A 24,162-nucleotide genomic window follows, 5' to 3' on the forward strand; every position below is an offset into this window, starting at 1 on the left:
ATTTTCTCCGATTCGTTTTAAATTTACCACACTGTAGCTTCAACTCATGCCCTCTAGTCCTAGTATTTTTGGATAGCGTGAACAGTCGCTTCACATCCACCCGATCCATTCCACTCATTATTTTATACACTTCTATCATATCTCCCCTCAGCCGTCTCTTCTCCAAGCTGAAAAGCCCTAGCCTTCTCAGCCTCTCTTCATAGGAAAGTCGTCCCATCCCCACTATCATTTTCGTCGCCCTTCGCTGTACCTTTTCCAATTCTACTATATATGAGACAGTGAGGCATATTTTCAAAGCAGTTAGACTTACGTGGAGGGGCATAATCGAAAGGGACGCCCAAATTTTGCTGAGTACATCCTCGCAAAACGTCCCGATGGAGCGTATTATCGAAACAAGATGGCCTTCCATCTTTCGTTTCGATAATACGGTTGGGTATGCCCAAATCTTGAAATTTCAGTCGTCCTTAGAGATGGTTATTCCTAGATTTGGTCGTTTCTGATTTTCGGCAATAATGGAAACCAAGCCCTTTGGTCGTGAGAGGAGCCAGCATTTGTAGTGCACTGGACCCCCTGACATGCCAGGACACCAACTGGGCACCCTAGGGGGCACTGGAGTGGACTTCATAAAATGCTCCCAGGAACAAAGCTCCCTTACCTTGAGTGCTGAGCCCCCCAACCCCCCCCCCCCAAACCCACTACCCACAATTGTACACCACTACCATAGCCCTTACAAGTGAAGGGGGCACCTAGATGTGGATACAGTGGGTTTCGGAGGGCTCTCTGTTTCCTCCACAAACATAACAGGTAGGGAGGGGGATGGGCCTGGGTCCGCCTGCCTGAAGTGCACTGCACCCACTAAAACTGCTCCAGGGACCTGCATACTGCTGTCATGGACCTGAGTATGACATCTGAGACTGGCATAGAGGCTGGCAAAAAATATTTTGAAAGATGTTTTTTGAGGGTGGGAGGGGGTTAGTGACCATTGGGGGGAGTAAGGGGAGGTCATCCCCGATTTTCTCCGGTGGTCATCTGGTCATTTCGGCCACCTTTTTGTGCCTTGATCGTAAGAAAAACACGACCAGGTAAAGTTGTCCAAATGCTCGTCAGGGACACCATTTTTTCCATTATGGGTCGAGGACGTCCATGTGTTAGGCACGCCCAAGTCCCGCCTTTGCCACACCTCTGATACGCCCCTTGAACTTTGACCGTCCCTGCGATGGAAAGCAGTTGGGGACGTCCAAAACCGGCTTTTGATTATACCGATTTGGACAACCTTGGGAGAAGGACGCCCATCTTCCGATTTGTGTCAAAAGATGGGCGTCCTTCTCTTTTGAAAATGAGCCCAAAAAATGAGCCCCAGTGTGTCTAACATCCAGGTGGGTGCCCACCTAGGCAGTAATGACCATCATCATACAGTATGGTTTGTTATAAGAGCTAAAGTGGACCAGGACACACAAAACTCAAAGTCCTTGACGTCAAACATGCTGATTTTAGTAACTGAAAGAGTATCTGAAGAAAGAGCTAATAAAATGGGAGGATATAAAAGAAAAGACAGTAATCCAAGCTGAGAAGTAGCTACAAAAATGGCAAAGGAACTCCATGTAACTAAAGTTAATAAATGCTAAAGGAAACCAATATGGTTCTCCAAAGAGGTGGCTGAAAAAAAATGGCAAAAGAGGAAGGATTCAAGGAATACAAAAAAACGCAAGAAGAGAAACACAGAATACAATAATGGATAAAACAAAGATGCAAAAAGATAAATACAGATGGTGAAAGTGCAGGCAGAAGAAAAGAATAGCTAGAGATGTAAAGAGAGGTGATCAGACTTTTTTCAAGTATATTAAAGAATGGAGGAAGACAAAATGGAATTGTGAGACTGAAAGATGCTAAGAACCGCAATGTGGAAGGTGATGAGGAAAAAGCAGATGTGCTAAACAAATACTTCTGTTCTGTGTTCACAGAAAAAAATTCTGCAAAAGACCTCAGATAGCTATGTAGGAGCAAATAAGCACTATAAAGCATTATATACAGAACTATATGTTCCTAAATAATAAAGGCACATGGGATTATAACACATGGCACTATCCAGCATTAATAACTTGACATTAAAATGCAGACTTAGAATTATTTCATCTTTTACTGCTAAAGCCTGTTGTTTAATGAGCCTCGGCCTTGCACACAGAAAAAAAGAAGGCTGCCAAGGGTGCTACTGCACCAGAATAACAAGGCTGTCATCAGCACCGACATCATGGCCAGACCAGCCAACAATTCTTGGAATCTCCCTTGCAGCCGCAGAGAGGATGTGCCTGGCAAAACTGCACTCTGTTTATGAAACCCTGGCTCATTGTCAAGGTGACCCCTTCAACGTGGTGACAGTGAGAAAATCTTGTGGCCCTTGAAGACACAACATCTGGGGATAAATAAAGCTATGTGTGTGTCACCCACAAGGCAGGAATGAATATCATTAGCCAGCTGCAACTCGTGTTTACTGTATAAAAAGAGGGCTCATCTCTGATACAAAGGCTGCTGTGTTGATATTCCATTCAAGGTACCGCCCTGCTTTGCATATGACTGACCATCTGAGGAACACTCTGCCACCTGCTGGATGTCTGCATCACACTGTGTGTTTGCCATATATTCTTGTGTAGTGCTGTGGGTTTAGATTACCTGACAGAATTAGAACTCCATCTGGGGTAATGTGCATTTACTCGGAGCTGTTTCTATTATAAGACTATCAGGGTGTTTATTCTTGCTACCTTTGCACATTATCTTTGCTGCTATTGTAAATAAATAAGCACCCTATTTTTATAATACATTTTTGTGAAGTTAGTTCTTTTATTACTTGCGCATTGTGAGCTCGGATTGAGAGAGCACGGATTTAGAGATTAAGAGGAAACATTTGCTTCTGACACTACATTGTCTAATGCTGGAATGTTTCTTTCAGTAATCTATACCAAGTGTCAGGTTCCCCAATAACACCACAAATGGCTGTTATCTGTGTATACTCCAGAGCTGGAGGTTCCACCAAGATCTAGATCAAGATAAGATTAGATCTAGATCAGAAATAATAAGGACCACCAGCATCCTAGTGTTATATTTCTAGGGTCCAGAGAGTTAAACTCACTTTTCCTTCTCTATTCAAGCACTATTAGTATGAGCTACAAGAGGCTTGGAGCTATTATCAGAATTGTTATCTTTGCTTATAATTCACTGGAACATATTTTATAAACATCACTAATTTGGAAGTTTTCCAGAACAAAGGACCTTGCAGACATAGGTTTTTTTAAAGTGTTTAAACCGTCTAATGAATTGGGTAAGTTAGATTTCCTGATTTTAAACTCCAAGACAGCCCAGTTGTTATACGTCCATAAGCATGGGTATCCAATCACTATATATGAACAGTAAACCACACATTGTAAACGTTAAAGCCGTCCCCTAGAAGGGTAATTCATAATAGTGACTAAATTAACACTAATTAGTTTTAGTATGAACTAGAAACTACTGAATAGAAGCAGCACGAGTGTTACATTTCCAAAAGCAGAGTGAAAGCAGATTAACTCCTTCTGTTATTAATGAAATGCTGCTTTATCACTGTACTACTAATTATCTTCTTTTGGCATACAATCAACTCTAAATAGAAGCATATTTGTTTAATTTAACTTTAAACAACACAGCATTCAGGATGGCAAAAGTTGTGGCACATGTTCATTATTAATCATTAGTAGACATTCCTATTTATGTTGATTTGGTCAGGGTAAGATGGGACAATTGCTATCAGGATATATGTTCTGTATTTAGGGTCGGGAGTATGGTGGTACTACCAGAGAAGACAGCAAAAGTGGATGAGGCAATAAAACTTTGTAAACAGTATCTAGAGTTTTCTGACCCTGTGAAGTATTTTGATCTATGGCAGTCTGTACATATAAAGGTCACCACAGTGCTCAAGGAGGTGCTGATCTCACTTGAGTCCTACCCGTCTGCTCAATGGTCCACATTAGCAACAGGTAGACTAGAATTCTTCTGGTGGTGATTGGGCAACCCATTCCTAAGAACCCTGGTCAGGAGCATAAAACTGGCACATTGATATAGGCAGTATTGGCTAAATACACTGTTTGTGAGATTATAACATATATTATACATGACCAGTCAGAAGTTGCACAAGAGCTGTCATTATCAGAAGGTGTTACCAGTCCCTCTTCTCCTTGTAAACCATGGAGAAGACAGCTCCTATTTAGTAAGAATGCTTCAGATTCTCATGGGAGAAATAACTGGGAAACAAAGATTTGAGCCAGTCTAGTCAGCAAGCAGTCTCAGAAGCAGACCCCTTGAATACAACACTGGAGTCTCTATCAGAGTCAAACATCTGTTTTAACAAAAAAATAAAGCAAAATTTAAATTCAGCTTCTCCCTCTAAGGAAGGAAACATTGTGTGTGGTGCAATGGAGGATGCAGAGCTAGATGGCTAAAAGAGAATATGAGGAGATTCTTGTTGCAGAAGCTAAAACTCACAGTAACAACTTTTTCAGGTATATTAGAAGCAGAAAGACTGTGAGGGAATCTGTGGGACCACTGGATCATGAAGGAGCAAAAGGGAAGCTCAGGGAGGACAAGGCCATAGCGGAGAAACTAAATGAATTCTTTGCTTCTCTCTTTATGGAAGAAGTTGTAAGAGATCTGCCTATACTGGAAATGGTTTTCAAGGGTGATCATGCAGAGGAACTGAAAGAAATCTCGGAGAACCTGGAAGATATACCGAGCCAAATTGACAAACTAAAGAGTAGTAAATCACCAGGACAGGATAGCATACATCCAAGAGTACTAAAAAAACAAAAAACAAAACCTCAAGCATGAAATTGATCTGCTGTTAGTAATACATAACCTGTCATTAAAATCATCCGTAGTACCTGAAGACTGGAGGGTGGCAAATGTGACACCAATTTTTAAAAAGGGTTCTAGGAGTGATCCAGAAAATTATAGACCGGTAAGCCCAACGTCGGTGCCGGACAAAACAGTGGAAACTATTATAAAGAATAAAATTAAAGAACACGTAGACAAACATGGTTTATGGGACAGAGTCAGAATGGGTTCAGCCAAGGGAAGTCTTGCCTCACCAATTTGCTTCTTTTATTTGAAGGCATAAATAAACATGTGGATAAAGGTGAACCAGTTGATGTAGTGTTATCTAGATTTTCAGAAAGCTTTTGATAAAGCTCCCCATGAGAGACTCCTAAGAAAATTAAAGAGTCATGAGATAGGAGAGAAGGTTCTGGTGTGGATTAGGAATTGGTTATTGGACAAAAACAGAGGGTAGGGTTGAATGGTCATTTCTCTCAATGGAGGAGGGTGAACAGTGGAGTGTAGCAGGGATCTGTACTGGGACCGGTGCTGTTTAACATATTTATAAATGATATGGAAATCGAAACGACAAGTGAAGTGATTAACTTTGCAGATGAAAAAAACTATTCAAGGTTGTTAAAACACGGGCGGACTGTGAAATATTGCAGAAAGACCTTAGGAAACTGAAAGACTTGGCATCCAAATGGAAGATGAAATTTAATATGGACAAATGCAAGGTTATGCACATTGGAAAGAATAATCCGAATCACAGTTACTGTTATGATTTTGCCGGTTTGGCTGAGGGGGAGGGGGGACGTCTCTTCTGATTGGCTGCCAGGGGTTGTGCTGACGTCAGGAGATAGTACTTTAGCCTGCAGCTGAGGAGTTTCTCTGCTTTTGCGTTACTTCTTGGTAGTAACAGGAAAGCCTGATAGGTCTCTCTCAGAACGTGCTCTAGGTTCTGACAGGGATCTGTGTTGATTTAGAGTATTCTTTTCCTTCCCTCTGGGTTAGCTGCTGCTGTGTGTGTGTGTGTACGTAGCTCTGTAATCAGGGTCAGCTGCTCGGTTGTTTAGTGGGGGCTGGGCATTGCTCAGCCTCCGGGGCTCTGGGCTGAGTGAGAGCGTTCTCCTTTGTTTGTTTGTTTTAAGGATTTCTCTTCCCAGTGTCCCGGCCTGCTGGCTCAGTGAGTTTAACCCTTTGTGTACTGTGTGTATTGTATTCCTGCCTCTGCCAGTGTGTGTGTTTGTTGGATGGGCCCCACTCCCTCTCGGGAGGGGAAGCGTTCTTTCTAATTGTTTGTTGATTTATGGTACTCTCTCTCTGCTGGCTCTACAAGCTTAACCCTTTGTGTTCTGTGTGCCCCTGTCTACAGTGGGTTTGAGGCAAAGGCTTTCTGCCTTCCTTTTGTGTTTGGTTCCTCTGGCGCCTACCCTGGTGGGGGGGGTTGCTGTGTTAGTTCCCCTGTCCTGCGCTAGTCCCCTGCGTGGGCGTGGCCCGCTCTGGTCCTTTGTTTCCCCCTCTGCCCTATTGCTGGTGTTCAGCGCGTGTCTGGCATCTTGGGGCCCTCTGGGTTCTTTCACCCCTCCCTGTGTGTGATTGGGTTCCAGTTCAGCCGTGAGGCTCGCACGAGTGGCTCTGTCTGCGTGGGTTCCGGTTCGGCCGCGAGGCCCGCCTGTATGCCTATTTCCCTTCTTCCTGAGGGACTGGGGGGAGGGGTAGCTTAGGGGGTATTGTGTAGCTGGGGTGTGCGGTGGTGGGTCGATCTCCCCTTGGCCTGGGTCGGCGCCCTGCTGGCCTCGGCCAGGGCCCAAGGGCTCACGACCAACCCAACGGATTACAGTTACCTGATGCTAGGGTCCACCTTGTGGGTCAGCACACAAGAAAAAGATCTACGTGTTGTTGTAGATAATACGCTGAAATTTTCTGCTTAGTGTGTGGTGGTGGCGGCGGCCAAAAAGGCAAACAGGGTGCTAGGAATTATTAGGAAAGGGATGGTGAATAAGATCGAAAATACTATAATGTCTTTGTATTGCTCCATGGTGCGACTGAACTTTGAGTACTGTGTTCAGTTCTGGTCGCCGTATCTCAAAAGAGATATAGCGGAATTAGAAAAGGTTCAAAAAAGAGCGACCAAAATGATAAAGGGGATGGAACTCCTCTCGTATGAGGACAAGTTAAACAGGTTAGAGGTCTTCAGCTTGGAAAAGAGATGGATGAGGGGAGATATGATTGATGTCTTTAAAACCCTGAGAGGTGTAGAATGAGTAGAAGTAAATCGATTTTTTTGCTTGTTCCAAAAGTACAAAGACTAGGGGACACTCAAGGAAGTTACATGGAAATATTTTTTCACTTAGTAGCTCTGGAACTCTTTGCCGGAGGATGCGGCAACAACGGTTAGCATATCTGGTTTAAAAAAGGTTTGAACAAGTTCATGGAGGACAAGTCCATATCACAACCTCAGGGACCTTTGCAAACTGTCACGGATTCAGGGATAGGGACAGTGAGTCCTTGGACCACAGCTGAGTCTGTGACAGACAAGTCACCTAGGCTGGCACAGGGCAAGGGTGAGAACAACTCAGGACTAGGCAAGACAGAATATCGTGTACACTCATGCTATTACAGCAAACTTTAGCTGTATAATTTATAGGACCCATGCTACTAAATAACTACTGTAGGGGTATTTACCTGAGATCTCACCTGAACTGGTCTTGGTTCATACAAGCCTGACATCCTGTTACAACAAGATGGATTCTACAACCTCTGACCTGAGCACATCTGTGTCAGCAAGATCCAGCTTTTCAGCTTCTGGAAAATCACTGACAGGCATATCGCATCCCTGAGGCAGGTGATCGAAACACTGGCCATCGTAGGCCGTGGTCAAGATTTGAGGTGTAAGGAAGAATGAGAAAAAAGAAAAAGAGAAGGAGACGACAGATAAGCTAAGTTATTCCCTTGCCCATAACTCGGGTGTGAAAACAATAGAGCTACATAGCCACTGAGATTTGAACAATAGTATATGCAAGGAATATTAAATCAATAAAATTACGAGGTTTTTGGCCAATGATGAAGCAGTCCAGCCCCCGAAGCTAAAAGTGTATAAGCTGGGGGCTTCTTGAGGCCTTTTCCTCAGAGAGTGGGATTAATTACCTGAGTGTAAGCTCAATACACCTTACGCTATTGTATTGGATCTCCCAATATTTTTGGATATTTGGTTTATCGTAAGAGGAGACCACCTTCATTTTGTAGATTTAGCTTGATACCGCATCCAAGGACATTCTGTGTTGCAACCACCCCTTTATCTCCCTGAGAAGCTGAAAGGGGAGAAAGACCCAGATATGCAGACCCGAAAGTAACAACTTCAGGGTCACAAACAAAGGACTCTTCATGCTCATGGAGTTAGCTGGACAGGATTATGATTGGTCCCGGGGGATCATCTGATGGAGAGGTACTAAGAAAGTGGGAACTAAAGAAAATGAGTTGTTCGGAGACCATCAGACAGTTGGGACTGGCAAGAGGAAAGGAGGAGATCTGAGAAACCCATCAAGGTTAGAAGGCTCAGAGTGAGCAAGAGACTTTGTTGTTCTAACCTTGTGAACTACATATCTGGTGAAAATACCTTTGGGTTCAGCTACATCAGCTCTGAAACAAGGCACTGAGTGACGGTGACACCTGCTTTCAGAAGACAGACCCTGAACTATATCAGAGACTGAGACTCGCTGTGGATATAGGTAGAGTCTAAGGAGAAATCTGCACCTACCTCATCGGGAGACTGCCTTAGAGACAGCGTGGTGAGATAACAGGATTTACCTTCTATTGTCTGGATTAGTAATTGTGTTTGTCTGAGATAAGATTGGTTAGAATCAGCTATATTCAATATCCGGTGTATGTATTCCTACGTCCTTTTGTACAAAAATCCAAATCTTATATCAAAGATACTACTGATTTTTTAATGCATCTCGGAATGATTGATAATCCAGAAGATGAATGGTTTTTGGTGACCTTGGATGTAGTTAGTTTGTACACAGTGATCCCTCAGGAGGAAGCATTAAAAGTTTTGGAAAGTGTATTAGACCGGAGAGAAGATCGTCATATACCTACTCCGTTTGTTATTGAATTAGCAGCTTTAGCTTTGAAAAATAACTTTTTTCAGTTTGAAAATAGACTTTTTAAACAAATCACAGGGGTAGCGATGGGTGTGACTATCGCACCCTCGGTGGCAAATCTTTTTGTTACGAACTTTGAGGAACAATTTATCTATGGATCTTCATGGTTTAATAAAGTGAAGGTTTGGCTCAGATTTATTGACGACATTTTTTGTCTCTGGTGTGGTAATAAAGAAGAGCTTGAAGCTTTTGTGGTCTTTTTGAACAGCTGCCATGCATCTTTAAAATTTACTATGCAATGTAGTACACATGCTATTTCTTTTTTGGATGTCTCTATCATTAAATAAGATAGAGCGTTTCATACCACAGTCCATCGAAAAGAAACAGACAGAAATACTCTTCTATATTATGACAGCTGTCACCCTAAAAATTTGAAAAACAGTTTGCCATTTTCTCAATTTCTAAGGTTTAGACGTATTTGTTCTGATTTGTCTGAGTTTAAGAATAAGGCAAAAGATTTAAGTTCACGTTTAAAAGATAGAGGTTATCCTAAGGAAATTATACAGCAGGCTTATAAACGTGCTAAGTATAACAACAGAGACTACCTCTTTCTTCCCAAACATATCAATGCTAATGATAATGAAGACACTTTAACCTGTGTGTTACGATATTCTAACACAGCCCATAAATTTGCCAATATTATTAGATCGAATTGGCATGTTATACAGACATTACCTGGCTTTGAAAACAGTAAATTGAGACTGGCATTCAGCAGAGGACGTAATTTAAAGGAAATATTGGCGCCTTCTGTTTTACGATATTCTACTTCCTTGGATAGCAATCCCATGGGTCATATAAAATGTGGACAATGTGCAATGTGTTCCATTATGCTAGAAGCTACAGAATTTTGTGATCCTCAAACGACACGAAAGTACGTTTTACATCACTATACCTCTTGTGCATCTGATTGGGTTGTTTATTGCATCCAATGCAGTTGCAATAAACTATATGTTGGTCAGACTTCCCGTAAATTATCTATTAGATTGGGTGAACATAAAAGTAATATCATTACAAGAAAAACTACAGCTCCTCTTGCTGTTCATTGTAATAAAGAAGGTCATTCTTTCGAGAGTTTGAAATGTATTGTACTTCAACAATTGAAATGGCATCCAGGAGGTGGAGATAAGAAGCTCCTCCTATTGAGAATGGAACAACATTGGATTTTCCATTTGCACACTCTACACCCATTTGGTCTGAACTCAAAAATTGAATGGAATAAATTTTTTTGAAAAATTTTTCTTTGATAATTTTTGATGATTTTTTGTTTTCTTTTTATTTCCATCCGGTAGTTTAGATCGAGAACACCCTTAGGGGTGGCTTAAATGATGGCGTCTGACGTCAAGGCATAAAAGAACGTTAGCCATTTTGTGATCAGTTTGACATGAGAATCCTAGATAAGGATCTTGTAAGAGTCCATAAAGCTTTCTGGGCTTTGTAAGTTCGAGAGGACTGCACTGATGTATGTTTTCTTTCTTTGTTCTTTTTTCTTTACAGATTTTTTACAGTCAAACACCGCGGTACCCTGAGGCAGTACTTCGAAACTTTGGCCGGAGTTGGGCCGTGGTTGGTGTCCATTGACTGTTTAAAGCTAAGTATCGATTAGTGAATTTTCACACGATATATGGAAGTGTTTTAAGCATGTGAGTCATATTTAAAAGATTTTTGAGCATATTTGGCCATATTTAAAAGAGGTTTTTGCCCATGATGATTTAGGGGACCTCCTATGTTGATATTATCAACGATAGAGTGTTCCTCTAGACTTTGAGGCTTTTCCTCTAATTTAGGAATACATACACCGGATATTGAATATAGCTGATTCTTTCTCAATATAGTTTTTCATATCCTTGTTTGCTCTTTATTATGTTTTAGAGTTTTTCTAATAAGATTGGTTAGGTCACAACTCGTGGTCAGGGAATAAGCTGCTAACAGTTGCATTTTGCATAAGAGGTGTAGTATAAGTTTTCACAATTACAAAATCAGGTTTGTTTAATCACCTAGTATTCCAGTAAGAATCATTTTGCATAGTCTTTATTTTGGTAGTAACATATTTTCTTTGTTATGGGCAAGTTATATATTGTACTTTGCTAAGCCTTGCTGCTGTTCTATTTATATATAGTCTCTTTATTTTATAATAAATAATATATACTATCTGTGGCTTTGGTTGCGTCCTCTCTAGCTCAGCTAATTTTGGTTAGGTGCCTCCCCTAGCACGAGTCCAGAATAATTGCTTGGGCAGAGTTCTGTAATCTAGGACCTTGGCATAAATAATTCTGTTAGGAGTTGTTTTCCTATAAGACTTATTTAGACTACCTACACTACCTCTCTGGATATACATAGACATACATTGATACCTCAAGTTATAATAAACTAACCCTCTTTTTTTCCTTTCCCCAGGTTAAGCATGCTAGCTTTGGAAAAGTGCAGAGCCTCACTGAGATGTAGAACCTGAGAAAATGTGGTCATGTTAGATCAATACCTTCATTGTCTCTTCATTCCTACCCTGTGGGGTGGGGGGTGGATCATCTTACAAACCTGTCAGAATCTAGATGAGATGTCACTGTGTATAGTTCTAAGAACGAACTAGTACTGTCTTATCTTTCAGAAGCCTAGCCATCTTGGGAAAGGCCTAAGTTTTCTTTTCTTGATAAGCATAACGTACCCACTAATAGCTAAATGAATTGGAAGGCATGAACTTGTAAACCCATTCCCTGTATATGTAACTGCTTAAGGGAAAAATGTTCCATTCTTTTATTACTGAACTCAAACAAGATGACCACTGAAAGGGAGTTCCTGTAGTGTGCTCCCGGGCAATCAAGTAGACCTGAGCCCAAACTGGGTGGAATCACAGAGGACAGATTGCGGAGGAGAGGGGAGAGGTGGGAATCTCACCGGGATCACACCATGTGAAATGGGAGGAGGCAGTCCAACTGTGGAGCATTGGTAGCCAGCATCCAGCTGACCACAGTGGGCAGGGGCCGACACTGGTCAACCAGTTACCCAACAGCCCAATAGGGGAGAACATCGCTGATTAATGCCGGTGGCTGAAACACCAAACACTGGTACTGCATCCCCACTGCCTCCTGCATGAGGATCTTACCTCATAGCCGGTGCTACATCCAAGGGTCTCGATTGAGTCCTACATTGGGGTCCCCCTTCTGTGCAGAGCTGGACCCCCCACCATCTTTACCAACTCCTGCACGACAATCTCCCCTATGGTCGCAGTCACACCCCCATCATCTCCACTGCCTGCTACGTGATCCCCACCATGAAGGTCTGCCATTGTGGCCAGCGATGTGTGAAGAAACATGCCTGGGGTCATGAGAGAGGAGAAGGATTGCACCTGGCATCTCTGGGAGCTGTGCCCGGATGGACTGCTGGGGGGGGGAGCATCAAGCGGACCCAGGAAACTGTTGTTAGCTCGGTCGGGGGGGTGGGGCTTACCACTGGTCAGTCCAATCAAGAAATACACAGTAGAAAATAGAAACAACCAACATATAGCCGGATTCAGGCCCAAATGAACAACTATCGCTCAAAGGAACTACATGGGTCCTAACACACAACATGGGTCCAGACCAATATAAGGATACAACAAAATTACGGATAACAGACAACAGGCTCCAGGCTTCAGTGAACGACGACTACTTAATCTACTACAAGTGTCAGAACACAAATCAAAATGGCCAAAACAAGGGTATGGTGATTATACTACATATTAATAATATGGATAACCGGGAAACAAGCTGCCTCACTTAATGAATGGAACACAATTCCTGTGATTATAACCACCAGACAACGCTCCCACTATCAACTAGAAGGGACGCACCATAAAACTGACAGCAAAACAGACAGTAATAAGTAAACCAATAGCAAAAAAGATAAGCATGAATAACAATCAAAATTTCAAAAAAGATAAAATGAACAACTACTAACTATTAAGCACACTATGATTTAAAATGATACACATGTCCCAATTCCCATATGCTACATAAATCAAGGTCAGCTGTTAACATATCAACCATAAGAGACTAGATTGAAACGAAACAACTAGGATTACTGTTTATACCAGAAACATAGCTACAACTTAAAGATGACCCTGAACTGCTTGACCTATGCCCACTGGACTATGAAATAATACACATTAACAGAAAGAAAAAGAAAAGAGGTGGGATCGCCTTAATATATAAATCTTTTTTCACAGTAGAGCCAATAGCCGAACACATATCTTCAACAATTGAAATTTTGACATGCAAAGTCACAGACACGACATTAGCTGGACAACTATGCTGTATACTTTTCTATCATCCTTAAGGAAACTGGACTAACGCTCAAGTTGACTTCATGGACTTTATATCAAATATCTGCAGCAACCACTCCGATGTCCTTCTGCTAGGAGACATCAACCTACAGCTAAAAAAATCATAACACCAACTTTAAGACATTAATAAACTTCCTGAACCAATGGAACCTCAAAATAGCACAAGCCACTTCTTCTCACATAAAAGGACATCTACTAGACATGCTAGCTTACAGATTCACCGCTAAGAGCAACCATATACTACAAAACCATAAATGGGACGAGGTCATATAGTCAGATCACAGCAAACTTACATTCACACTTCAATAGAAAGAGAATGGAAAGAATAGGGAACCAAGAACATCACACACAACCACAACAAGAAGAAAGGCCGATGTTCAGAGCTTTTGGCTAACAGCGATGAAGGATCAAACAAACATATCACCCAACAGCAAACAATTCATGAAAAACTGGGACGAACTGAACAAAATAGTACCCTTTAGAACAAAAATAAGTAATAAAAAGACAACCATGACCATGGCTTAACAATGAGCTATTAGAGATGAAAAAACTGCAAGAAACTGGAAAGGAAATGGTCCAAAAACAAATCAGACTTGAACAAAACCACATGGACAAAAGCTTTAATTACATACAAACACTAGATAAAGAGAGTCAAAGCAGAATACTACACCACATATGTGGGCCCAGAACAGATCAATACGATAAAAAATATATGAACTCATAATTAATGAATTAAACACACAAGCCTTATTAACAACAAACGAAACATCACCAACAGCAGCAGATGCACTGGCACAATACTTCAAACAAAAAAACAATAAAAACAAGATCAAATCTTACAGCACAAACATCCCTCTCAGACTTCTTACACGAATATGAAACTAACACTGACCACATCAATGCAGATAGAATTTGGTACTCCTTCAAAACACCTACAACCAGCTCAGTTAAAACACTACTGACAAAATACACACATGCAAACTGCCTATTAGACAGCTGCCCTAACTATATGATAAAAAACCCACCAGACTAGTTCATAGGAAGCTTTACTGAACACACAGAATACATGCTAGCGAATGACCATTCCCCCCACTGATAAGGGTGACATTATACTTACAGCAATACCCAAAAATGCCACCAGCAAGATCAGTGAACTTACGAACTACAGACCAGTAGCCTCAATAACACTACTGACCAAAACGATAGAGGGTCTAGTAGCACAACAACTAATGGACTACCTGACACATTTCTCAGTCCTTCACAGCCCTCAGTCAGAGTTCGGACCATCATACAGAACTGGGACAGTCTTAGCTACCTTGATTACAAAATTCAGAAAAATATTATGCATAGGACAGAACATCCTACAATTTGAAATGTCAAGCGCTTTCAACCTAGTAGACCACACAACACTGATAACCCTGCTCGACAACATAGGGATAACTGGGACTGTGGCAACCTGGTTCGATGGCTTTCTACAAACCAGATCCTACCTGGTAAAGATGTCCAATCAGCTTTCAGCCTACTGGATCCTGGACTGCAGAGTACCACAAGGTTCACCAATATCGCCCATATTACTCAACATAATGGCGGCTCCACTTGGCAAAAAATTTGAAAAAATGGGATTTAACCCATTCATATACGCTGATAATGTCACTATATATATACCATTTTAAAACACCACAGAAATACTGGATAAAGTTTTAAAAAGGTCTGGACATTATGGAAAACTGGGCCACAGCTTTCAAACTAAAACTAATCAAAGATAAAACCAAATTCCTAGTTCTATCTAGCTCACACAATTCCACTTCCTACCTAAACTTCACGATATCAACAAACATACCCAATCGAAACACAACTAAAAGTATTAGGAATTATCCTTGGCAAACATCTGTCTCTAGAGAACCAACTATCAGCAGTCACCTCAAAGTGCTTCAGAACCCTATGGAAACTGAGAAGAATCAGACATTTTTCAAGACAATCATTTCGGTTACTAGTACAATTGATGATAATATCCCAACTAGATTATTGTAATGCAGTATACACAGGGTTTAAAGAAAACATTCTAAAATCGCTTCAGGCTGTCCAAAACATGGCAGCAAGACTGATATTCAATAAATCAAAATATGAAAGAGTAACCCCACTACTCATAAAGCTACACTGGCTACCAATTAAGGCCAGACTATTTTTCAAAGCTAGCACGCTTATTTTCAAAATACTGTTTGGCATGTCTCCTGACTACATGTTAGACCTGATTGAACTATCATCAAGAAATGCAAACCTGGGAACCAGAAGTTACCTACTGCTTCAACTACCAGACTGCAGAAACAATCTACAAATCCATCTATATGGCTGGATTCACAGCTATCTGGGTTCCAAATGGTGGAACTCAATTCCCAAGGTCATAAGAAGCATCACAAATTACCTTCAATTCAAAAAACAACTAAAAACATACCTGCTCAAGAAATATTATGACTAATCACACAAATTACTGGTGCAAACACTACTCTGCTAATGTAATGTAAAGTGGTAAACTACAGACTGGTAAGTCTCACGTTGGTGGTAGGAAAAATAATGGAGTCGCTGCTGAAAGAAAGGATAGTCAACTTTCTAGAAGCCAACGGGTTACAGGACCTGAAGCAACATGGCTTTCCCAAAGGAAAATCCTGCCAAATGAATCTGATTGACTTCTTTGACTGGGTGACCAAAGAACTGGATGAAGGACGTGAGCTAGATGTAATCTACCTGGATTTCAGCAAAGCCTTTGATACATTCCCACACAGAAGACTTGTGAATAAGCTGAAAGGGCTGAACTTAGGACTGAAAGTGGTGAACAGGATAGGAAACTGGTTGACCGACAGGTGGCAGAGGGTGATGGGAAATGGAATCCGCTCGGAGAAAAGGAAGGTGAGCAGTGGAGTTCCTCAGGGGTCGGTGCTGGGGCCTATTCTGTTTAATATATTTGTGAGAGATATTGCTGAAGAGTTGGAAGGAAAGGTTTGCCATTTTGCAGATGACACGAAGATACCCAATAGAGTGAATACCCTGGAGGGAGTAGAAACAATGAGAAAGAATCTCCAAAAGTTAGAAGAATGGTCGAGAGTCTGGCAGATAAAATTTAATCACTCTCTTATACTTTATACCAGACTGGTATAAAGTATAAGAGAGTGATTTAATCATATACCAGAGGAAATTAACTTACTGAACCTAGAAAACATTTTTGAAGATAAAATTTAATGCCAAGAACTGCACAGTGATGCATTTGGGGTGCAGAAATCCAAAAGAGCGATACCGAATAGGAGGGGAGAGATTAGTAAGCTCGACTCAGGAGAGGTACCTTGGGGTGTTGGTGTTCTAGGATCTGAAGGTGAAGAAACAATCTGACAAGGTGACGGCCGTGGCCAGAAGGAGGTGTTGATGCCCCTCTACAAGTCGTTGGTGAGGCCCCACTTGGAGTATTGTGTTCAGTTTTGGAGGCTGTATCTTGCTAAAGATGTAAAAAGACTGGAAGCGGTGCAAAGAAAAGCTACAAAAAAGGTATGGGAAGTCATTCATCTTGAGAAGAAGGAAAATTACTGGTTATCTGCAATATCAGGTTCATATTCATCACTAATTCTGTTCTATTTTGTTCCAGATTACAAATAGGAAGCAAGTACAATCACCCCATGATTTGGAAGAGGCTTATTAATCTTTTCTTTCTTTACAGAGCTTACTGCTTCTCTGGAAGGTGAGAAGGGAAATGAAAAGTTTACATTACTAATTCACTAACTCTTTAATGTTAAAGACAGTCATGTCTAACACTAACCTCTGGGTGGTTCCAGGACTAATCAGTTAATACCTAGTAAATACTGTTAGCACTATACCGGTTTTTGTTATGTTATGCTATAGTAAATATGGTTCAATTCTTGGTTTTACCTTTGGCCATAGCATCTTTAACCCTGTCCATTAACTTTGGTTTTATGAATCTGCCAACAAATAAAGTCATGACTCACTTTTATACCTTAAGGTCCAAAAACAAAAGTGCTTATGTTTTAAAAACTATGGTACACCTTTTGAAATTAAAATTCCAATCCAATTTCAAAGTTATATGCATGCATTTCAAATTTGCTATCATATCCGAAACTTGTAGAATCAAATTTAATATTCTAAATATATATGTACATACATACCTCTTTAACAAAGGAGTGCCAAGGGACCGGTTTCCTATCTACATTACTCATATATACCTATTATCATAACAGGTTTAGCTTAGGAACACAAACCCTTTACACTTGTCTTCCTTAGGTATTATATAGACCTTTTCCATTATACATATATGTCTTACCTATATCATCTACACTTAGTTTTTCCTAAATAAAGGGTTTATATTGTGTTATATTAGGTCACATATATGTAGTCAGTATTCCTCCACTCTCTATCTCTGTTGATAACACCCTCATCCTCCCCGTCCCATCTGCCCGCAACCTCGGAGTCATCTTCGACTCCCCCCTCTCCTTCTCTGCGCATATCCAACAGACTGCCAACCTTGACCTGTCGCTTCTTCCTCTTCAACATCAGCAAAATTCGCCCTTTCCTCTCTGAGCATACCACCAGAACTCTCGTCCATGCTCTCATTACCTCTCGCCTTGATTACTGCAACTTACTCCTCACTGGCCTCCCACTCGGCCATCTATCCCCCCTTCAATCCGTTCAGAACGCTGCTGCACGTCTTATATTCCGCCAAAACCAATATACTCATATCACCCCTCTCCTTAAATCACTTCATTGGCTTCCGATCAGATATCGCATACAATTCAAGCTCCTCCTCCTTACTTACAAATGCACTCAGTCTGCGGCTCCTCACTACCTCTCCACCCTCATCTCCCCCTATGTTCCCGCCCGCAACCTCCGCTCACAGGACAAAGCCCTTCTCTCAGTACCCTTCTCCACCACTGCCAACTCCAGGCTCCGCTCATTCTGCCTTGCCTCACCCTATGCCTGGAATAATCTTCCTTTACCCATACGCCATGCCCCCTCCCTACCCATCTTCAAATCTCTGCTTAAAACTCACCTCTTCAATGCTGCCTTCGGCGCCTAACCGCTTGAGAAATATAAAATGCCCCAATCTATTCACCCTATCAGATTAACTGTTCACTCGTCCTCTAGATTGTTCACTTGTCTTTAGATTGTTCTCTTGTCTTTTATATTGTAAGCTCTTTGAGCAGCGACCGTCCTTCTATGTTTGAATTGTACAGTGCTGCGTAACACTAGTAGCGCTTTAGAAATGTTTGTTAGTAGTATTAGTAGTAGTAGTAGTATATCACACATCTGAGTGTTTTTCGTAACATATTGTATATGCTTGTTGGTACCGACACTTCTTTCAGCATTTGTGAGTGACAACGCTGACAGGTTAGATGGAAAGTGTGTCTTTTAGCAGATGACACAGATTTGCAACAGAATGGAAAGGGGATGGAGATCTGATATACCGCCTTTCTGTGGTTACAAATGAAAGCAATTTACATATTATATACAGGTACTTATTTTGTACCTGGAGTAATGGAGGGTTAAGTGACTTGCCCAGAGTCACAAGGCGTTCAATGGGAATTGAACCCGGTTCCCCTGATTCTCAGGCCACTGCACTAACCACTAGGCTACTCCCTCACTCTGAAGTGGACACCCCCAATAGAACAGAAAACATGAGAAGAGATCTACAAACATTAGAAGAATCTACTATAATAAAACTCACCCTCAACGTTCTGAGGACACTGATGTCAGTGAAGCCAAGCCCTGACTTCCTTCAAAAAAGGTTTGAAGGTTCGTGGTGGTGAAGCCACCAAAATCGCTTCGGGCCCCGCCCTCGAGGGTGGAGCAATAGCAGAACAACGACGGGGTTGGCAGGGAGGGAGGCAGGGAGGTGGGAAATCGCTCCGGGCCCCGTCCTCGCATCAAACGTCATGACGTTGGGGGCGGAGCAATGGCAGAACAACGAAGGGGTTTGCGAGGGAGGGAGAGGGGGTGTTGGCGACGAAAACCTTGCTAGCGCCCGTATCATCTGCTCTGAAACGGGCCTCTTTTACTAGTGTTCTAATGTTTAGCAGTTAAAATTTAATGTGAAGGAGTGCAAAGCGATATACTTGAGAAATAAAAATACAAATAAGATATGTTCTAGGTGAGCGAGAAGCCAATATGCATGGATCAGGAAAGAGACCTTGGGGTGATTGCGTCTGAGGATTTCACGGCTGTGAAACTATGTGACAAAGCAGTGGGCGTAGCCAGAAGGATGGTGATGAATCACCAGCAGAAAAAGAGAGGTGTTAATGCTGATGCAGTTCTCTATTCAACTAGTTATCATAATAAGTCCTTCATTACGCTGTTAACCTGTTGACTATAGCTATCACAATGTAAACCATGCATAATGGATCCTGTTACATTGTAAGCCACATAGAAACAAGCTTGACTTGGATAATGTGGGATATAAGACTAAATAAATGGAAATAAAAAGGTGTTAACCAGAGGCGTATCTGGACGTCGGCGGGAGGAGGGCCAGAGCCAGAGTGAGGGGGCACATTTTAGCCCCCCCCCCCGGTGCCGCCGCCCACCCCGCCGCCAACTTTGACCCCCCCCTGCCGACGACCCTCTCCAACCCTCCTCCGCCGCCAACCCTCCCCCTCCGCTGTCGCCTACCTTTGCTGGCGGGGGGACTCCAACCCCCGCCAGCCGAGGTCATTCCGTTGCAAAGCTGGCGGTGGACCCCAACCCCCACCAGCCGAGGTCCTTTCTTCCGTTACAGCAAAGCTTCCTTCAGTTTCAAATTCTGAGTCTGACGTTCTGCACGTTGTACGTGCAGGACGTCAGACTCAGAACAGGAAGCTTTGCTGCAACGGAAGAGAGGACCTCAGCTGGTGGGGGTTGGGGCCTCTCGCCAGCAAATATAGACGACAGCGGGTTGGCGGCAGGAGGGGGGTGGGGAGGGTCGTCGGCAGGGGGGTCTAGGCCCAAATCTACGGGGGCCCAGGCCCCCGTTTCCCCACACAGATACGTCCCTGGTGTTAATGTCCTTGTACAAGTCATTGGTGATACCCCACTTAGAATATTGTGTTCAGCTCTGGAGGCCGTATCATGCTACGGATGTCAGATGATTTGAAGCAGTCTAGAGGAAGGCAACAAAAATGATATCAGGATTGCACCAAGAGACATAGACCTAGAGGAAAGAAGGGATAGAAGAGATACGATGACAATATTTAAATACTTGAATGATACCAATCTAGAAACAAATCTTCTCCAGAGACAAAGAAGCAGTAAAACTAGAGCACATAAATTGAGGTTGTGGGATGGTAGACTTAGGAGTAACATCAGGAAATACTTTTTCACGGAGAGGGTGGTGGATCCCTGGAATGCCCTCCCAGTGGATGTGGTGGAGACAAAAAACAGTAACAGAATTCAAAAATGCATAGCACAAAGATCCCTAAAAAGAAAGAGGATAGTATCAACAGCTGTACGTTCATTTACGATGGGCAGGAATGGTGCTTAGATGGCAGCTCCAGCCATGGGAAAGTGAGGCCAATGTCGGACATACTTTTACAGTCTGTATCCCATACATGGCAGGATAGATCAGGAATGGTTGAAGTGGCTTTCAATGGCAACTTCAGTAATTGGGAAGTAGGGTCAGTGCCAGGCAGAGTTTTACAATCTGAGTCCTGAAAATCGAAAGCACAGATCAGGATCAAGAATACATTTTTTTATACCACATTCAGATCACGTGCTGTATAGCTCAGTGGGGGAGGGGAAGACATAGTAAAGTGGAACTTAGGCAGCATAATGTTGTAATACTACTTCTGGATTGTTCAATAATGATTTGATAATGAATGTGACTGTTGCGCAGACTGGATGGACCATGCAGATCTTTATCTGCCGTCATTTACTACATTACTATATAAGAACTGTCCACTGTCACCCCATATGTTCCAGGAAAGTAATATCCATAGCATAGCCTTTGGTAGCTTATAATATCACATAACAGATGTCCGGTGAAACATTTGACTAGACTTCACAGATACACATAGGAGGTTATCAGGATTTCTGTGAGTTTCACTGATCAAGTCTGAATCTCAGAAAAACAATTTTTTATACTTAGTGTTTTCATGGTAGCCAACAGCCTCTTATTGTTTGTTGCCAATTAGAGACCTCTTCAACCAGTTATTCCTTCACAACCTGCTCATCTCTACCCTTCTCCTTCCCTCACCACCACTCTCTGCACCTGTCCTAAGCACACTCAAATTCTGTCACAATTTTTGTCATGATTCACTGTCCTTGAGTTTTCTTTTCTGAGAAGCATACCATTGGAGCCTGCTAGTTATTTTTATGTTACCGTTATAGCCCTCTTTCCTTCTTTCCTGCACAGTATATATTTTCAGTTATTTGACCACCCTGTCTAAGGTTTGTGATCTCTAAACTGCTACTATCCCCTCACATGACCTCTAGAACTGAGCAAAGTGCTTCAGGTTTGATATCACCTCTCACTGCCTCCCTTTTTCTACTGGTGTTTTTTTGGTTTAGGGCTATGTACTATAAACACACATTTACACCTGTAACAGTGAGACTGCATTATTTTGCACTCAGCATTTTATTTTTCAGAGAGGTTGACTGTTGCTCTACCCATAACTATGTACCTTTTGAAGAGGGAGTTACCTGTTCATATTTCTCCAACTCTGTATGGTAGATCTGTCGGATCTGTGATAGTTTGGCTCTGTAGTCTGAGTGTTCCACGGAATTATCTGAGCCGGCCCCTCCTGCTGCCGCTGCTGCCGCCGCCGCTGCAGCCGACCCCCCACCTTTCTCAGGGCCTGCAACCCCCTCCGCCAGCAGCATGTTATCCAATCGCATCAGTTGAGGGTCTGTGGGTTCTTCCTCCTGAGCTCCTCGGATACTGAGAACTGAGAAAGGAGAAAGGAGGAGATGATGAGATATGAAATGCCACCGGAATGTGCTAAGTCAGGCTCAACAGACGGCAGAGCAATTTACTCCCCTCTGTACAATCTCGCTATAGCAAGCGATGAGATGAACCCCCAAGGGAAAGGCAAGATACTGCTTAATCTTTTATTGCAAAACAAAATTCAGTGTGAAGACACAGGATAAAATGTAAAGTAAAACCAAATGCCTGGATGATGCAACAAGGGCTTTTTTTTAAACATTCTCCTGTCAGCTTGTGTAACTGCTGGTATACAGCCCAACAGATCTTGCAGCACCTGTACATAACAGACTATGAACTAGGTAGACACAATGTAAGAAAATAAGAGATCCCGACTAGTTAACTGGTAAATTTACATACTACTTGTAGCTTTGTAGAAGCACAGCAGGCAGTAGCAGTTCAATTTGCTACTATGTGAAAGGATTTGGGTTTGATTCCCTGCCCAGATCACCTGTTCACTGTGTCAGCCGTGGATGCTGCAGATCTTTGTGCAGGGAAGGAGTCAATCCTTACACAACAGAGACACATACCCTCTAATTCTATAAAGCCACACAGTTACTTGTGTAGTTATAGAATAATACCAGTTCTGTGCATAACTTAATTACTTAATTGGCCTTGGTGCTTAATTGGAAATAACTAGCAATAATTGGCCTTAACTAGCACAAATTAGCAGTTATAGCTCTATTCTACAAAGTGTGCACATATATTAGCACTAATTGCAGAGGGGCCATTCATGTGGGAGAGGCATGGGCAGATCATGGAAATTCCAAATATTCTACTGCATGCATTATACAGAACTAACAGGTGTGCACATTTTTATCAAGTGGTCATGCCTAAATGTTGGCATGTAAATGCTGACTTACAGTAGTATTATATAATGGCAATTACACGCTCTATGAAGACAGCTCTTTCATTTCTTCTTAGCGCTAATAGTCACAGGATGAGGGGAGATTTGCGTGGAGGGAGTGGACTGAGGAGGAGATGAAAGATGCTGGACCACTTTGGGGTGAGAGAGGGGAAAAACTGGACACCAGGGAGGAGAGAATAAGGAGATAGATGGGAGATGCTAGATTTGGAGGGAGGGAGGGCAAGGGGAAGAGACATGGAGGCTAACACTGACAAATGATGTGAGAAGGTGACAGATGCTAACAGACAGATACTGGGGTGGAGTTGAGAAAAATGGGCTGATTAAGGAGAAGGGTGTCATGCTGGGGCTGAGACAAGGAGGCTGAGGGCTAGCACGAGGCTAATGACTTGAGAGAAGGGGATTTTGAAAGAAGGGTCTGATTCTGGAGCTAGACGAAGAGGGAAGATGTTAGTGAGTGGGAGTGGGAGGTAGTGGTTGATGTTAGGGGATTGGTAGCATGGAATGTTTCTACTAATTGGGTTTCTTCCAAGTACTTGTGATGTGCATTGGCCACTGTTGGAAGCAGGATACTGGGCTAGATGGACACTGGTCTGATCCAGTATGGCTATTCTTACATTCTTATGCTCTTAAGAGGAGGACAGACATTGTGGTGGGGTGAAGCAAGAGCTTATGCAATGGAAGGTGGAGATGGAGGAAAAGAGGGATAGAAGCTAGGAGCAAATAGGAAAGGCAAGGTAAGTGATTACTGGAGGAGCAGGTATATGGGTGCATGCTGGGGATGGGGGGGATAACAAGAGAAGTGGCACAATAGATGCTGAGGAAGGGGAGACAGAGGTAGAGGGCTATGAAGAGAGTGAGAAACTAAGGAAAGAGGAAGGAGGAGGTGAGGAAGGGTGACATTGGAAGTCAAAAACGAAAACGGTATCTGGATAAGGTGGTAAGATGTAAGAAAGGGTCAAGGTGGCTGAGACTCAGGAGAACCCAGTTTGATTCTGACTGAGGCTCCTTGTGACCCTGGTCAAATCACTTAACC

At 42.4% G+C, this 24,162-nt stretch overlaps 1 protein-coding gene across 4 annotated transcripts in view; it reads right to left on the bottom strand.

The window, feature by feature from the left end:
• Positions 1–24,162, bottom strand: part of PBX1 (PBX homeobox 1) — a 779,157-nt gene that overhangs the window by 223,361 nt on the left and 531,634 nt on the right. For all 4 annotated transcript variants that reach the window (XM_030205927.1, XM_030205925.1, XM_030205929.1 and 1 more), the window contains exon 3: positions 21,982–22,226. In XM_030205927.1, the coding sequence (XP_030061787.1) occupies positions 21,982–22,226 (245 nt within the window). The remainder of the gene's footprint in view (positions 1–21,981; positions 22,227–24,162) is intronic.

Source organism: Microcaecilia unicolor, chromosome 6 (assembly GCF_901765095.1).
Source record: "Microcaecilia unicolor chromosome 6, aMicUni1.1, whole genome shotgun sequence".
Lineage (NCBI taxonomy): Eukaryota > Metazoa > Chordata > Amphibia > Gymnophiona > Siphonopidae > Microcaecilia > Microcaecilia unicolor.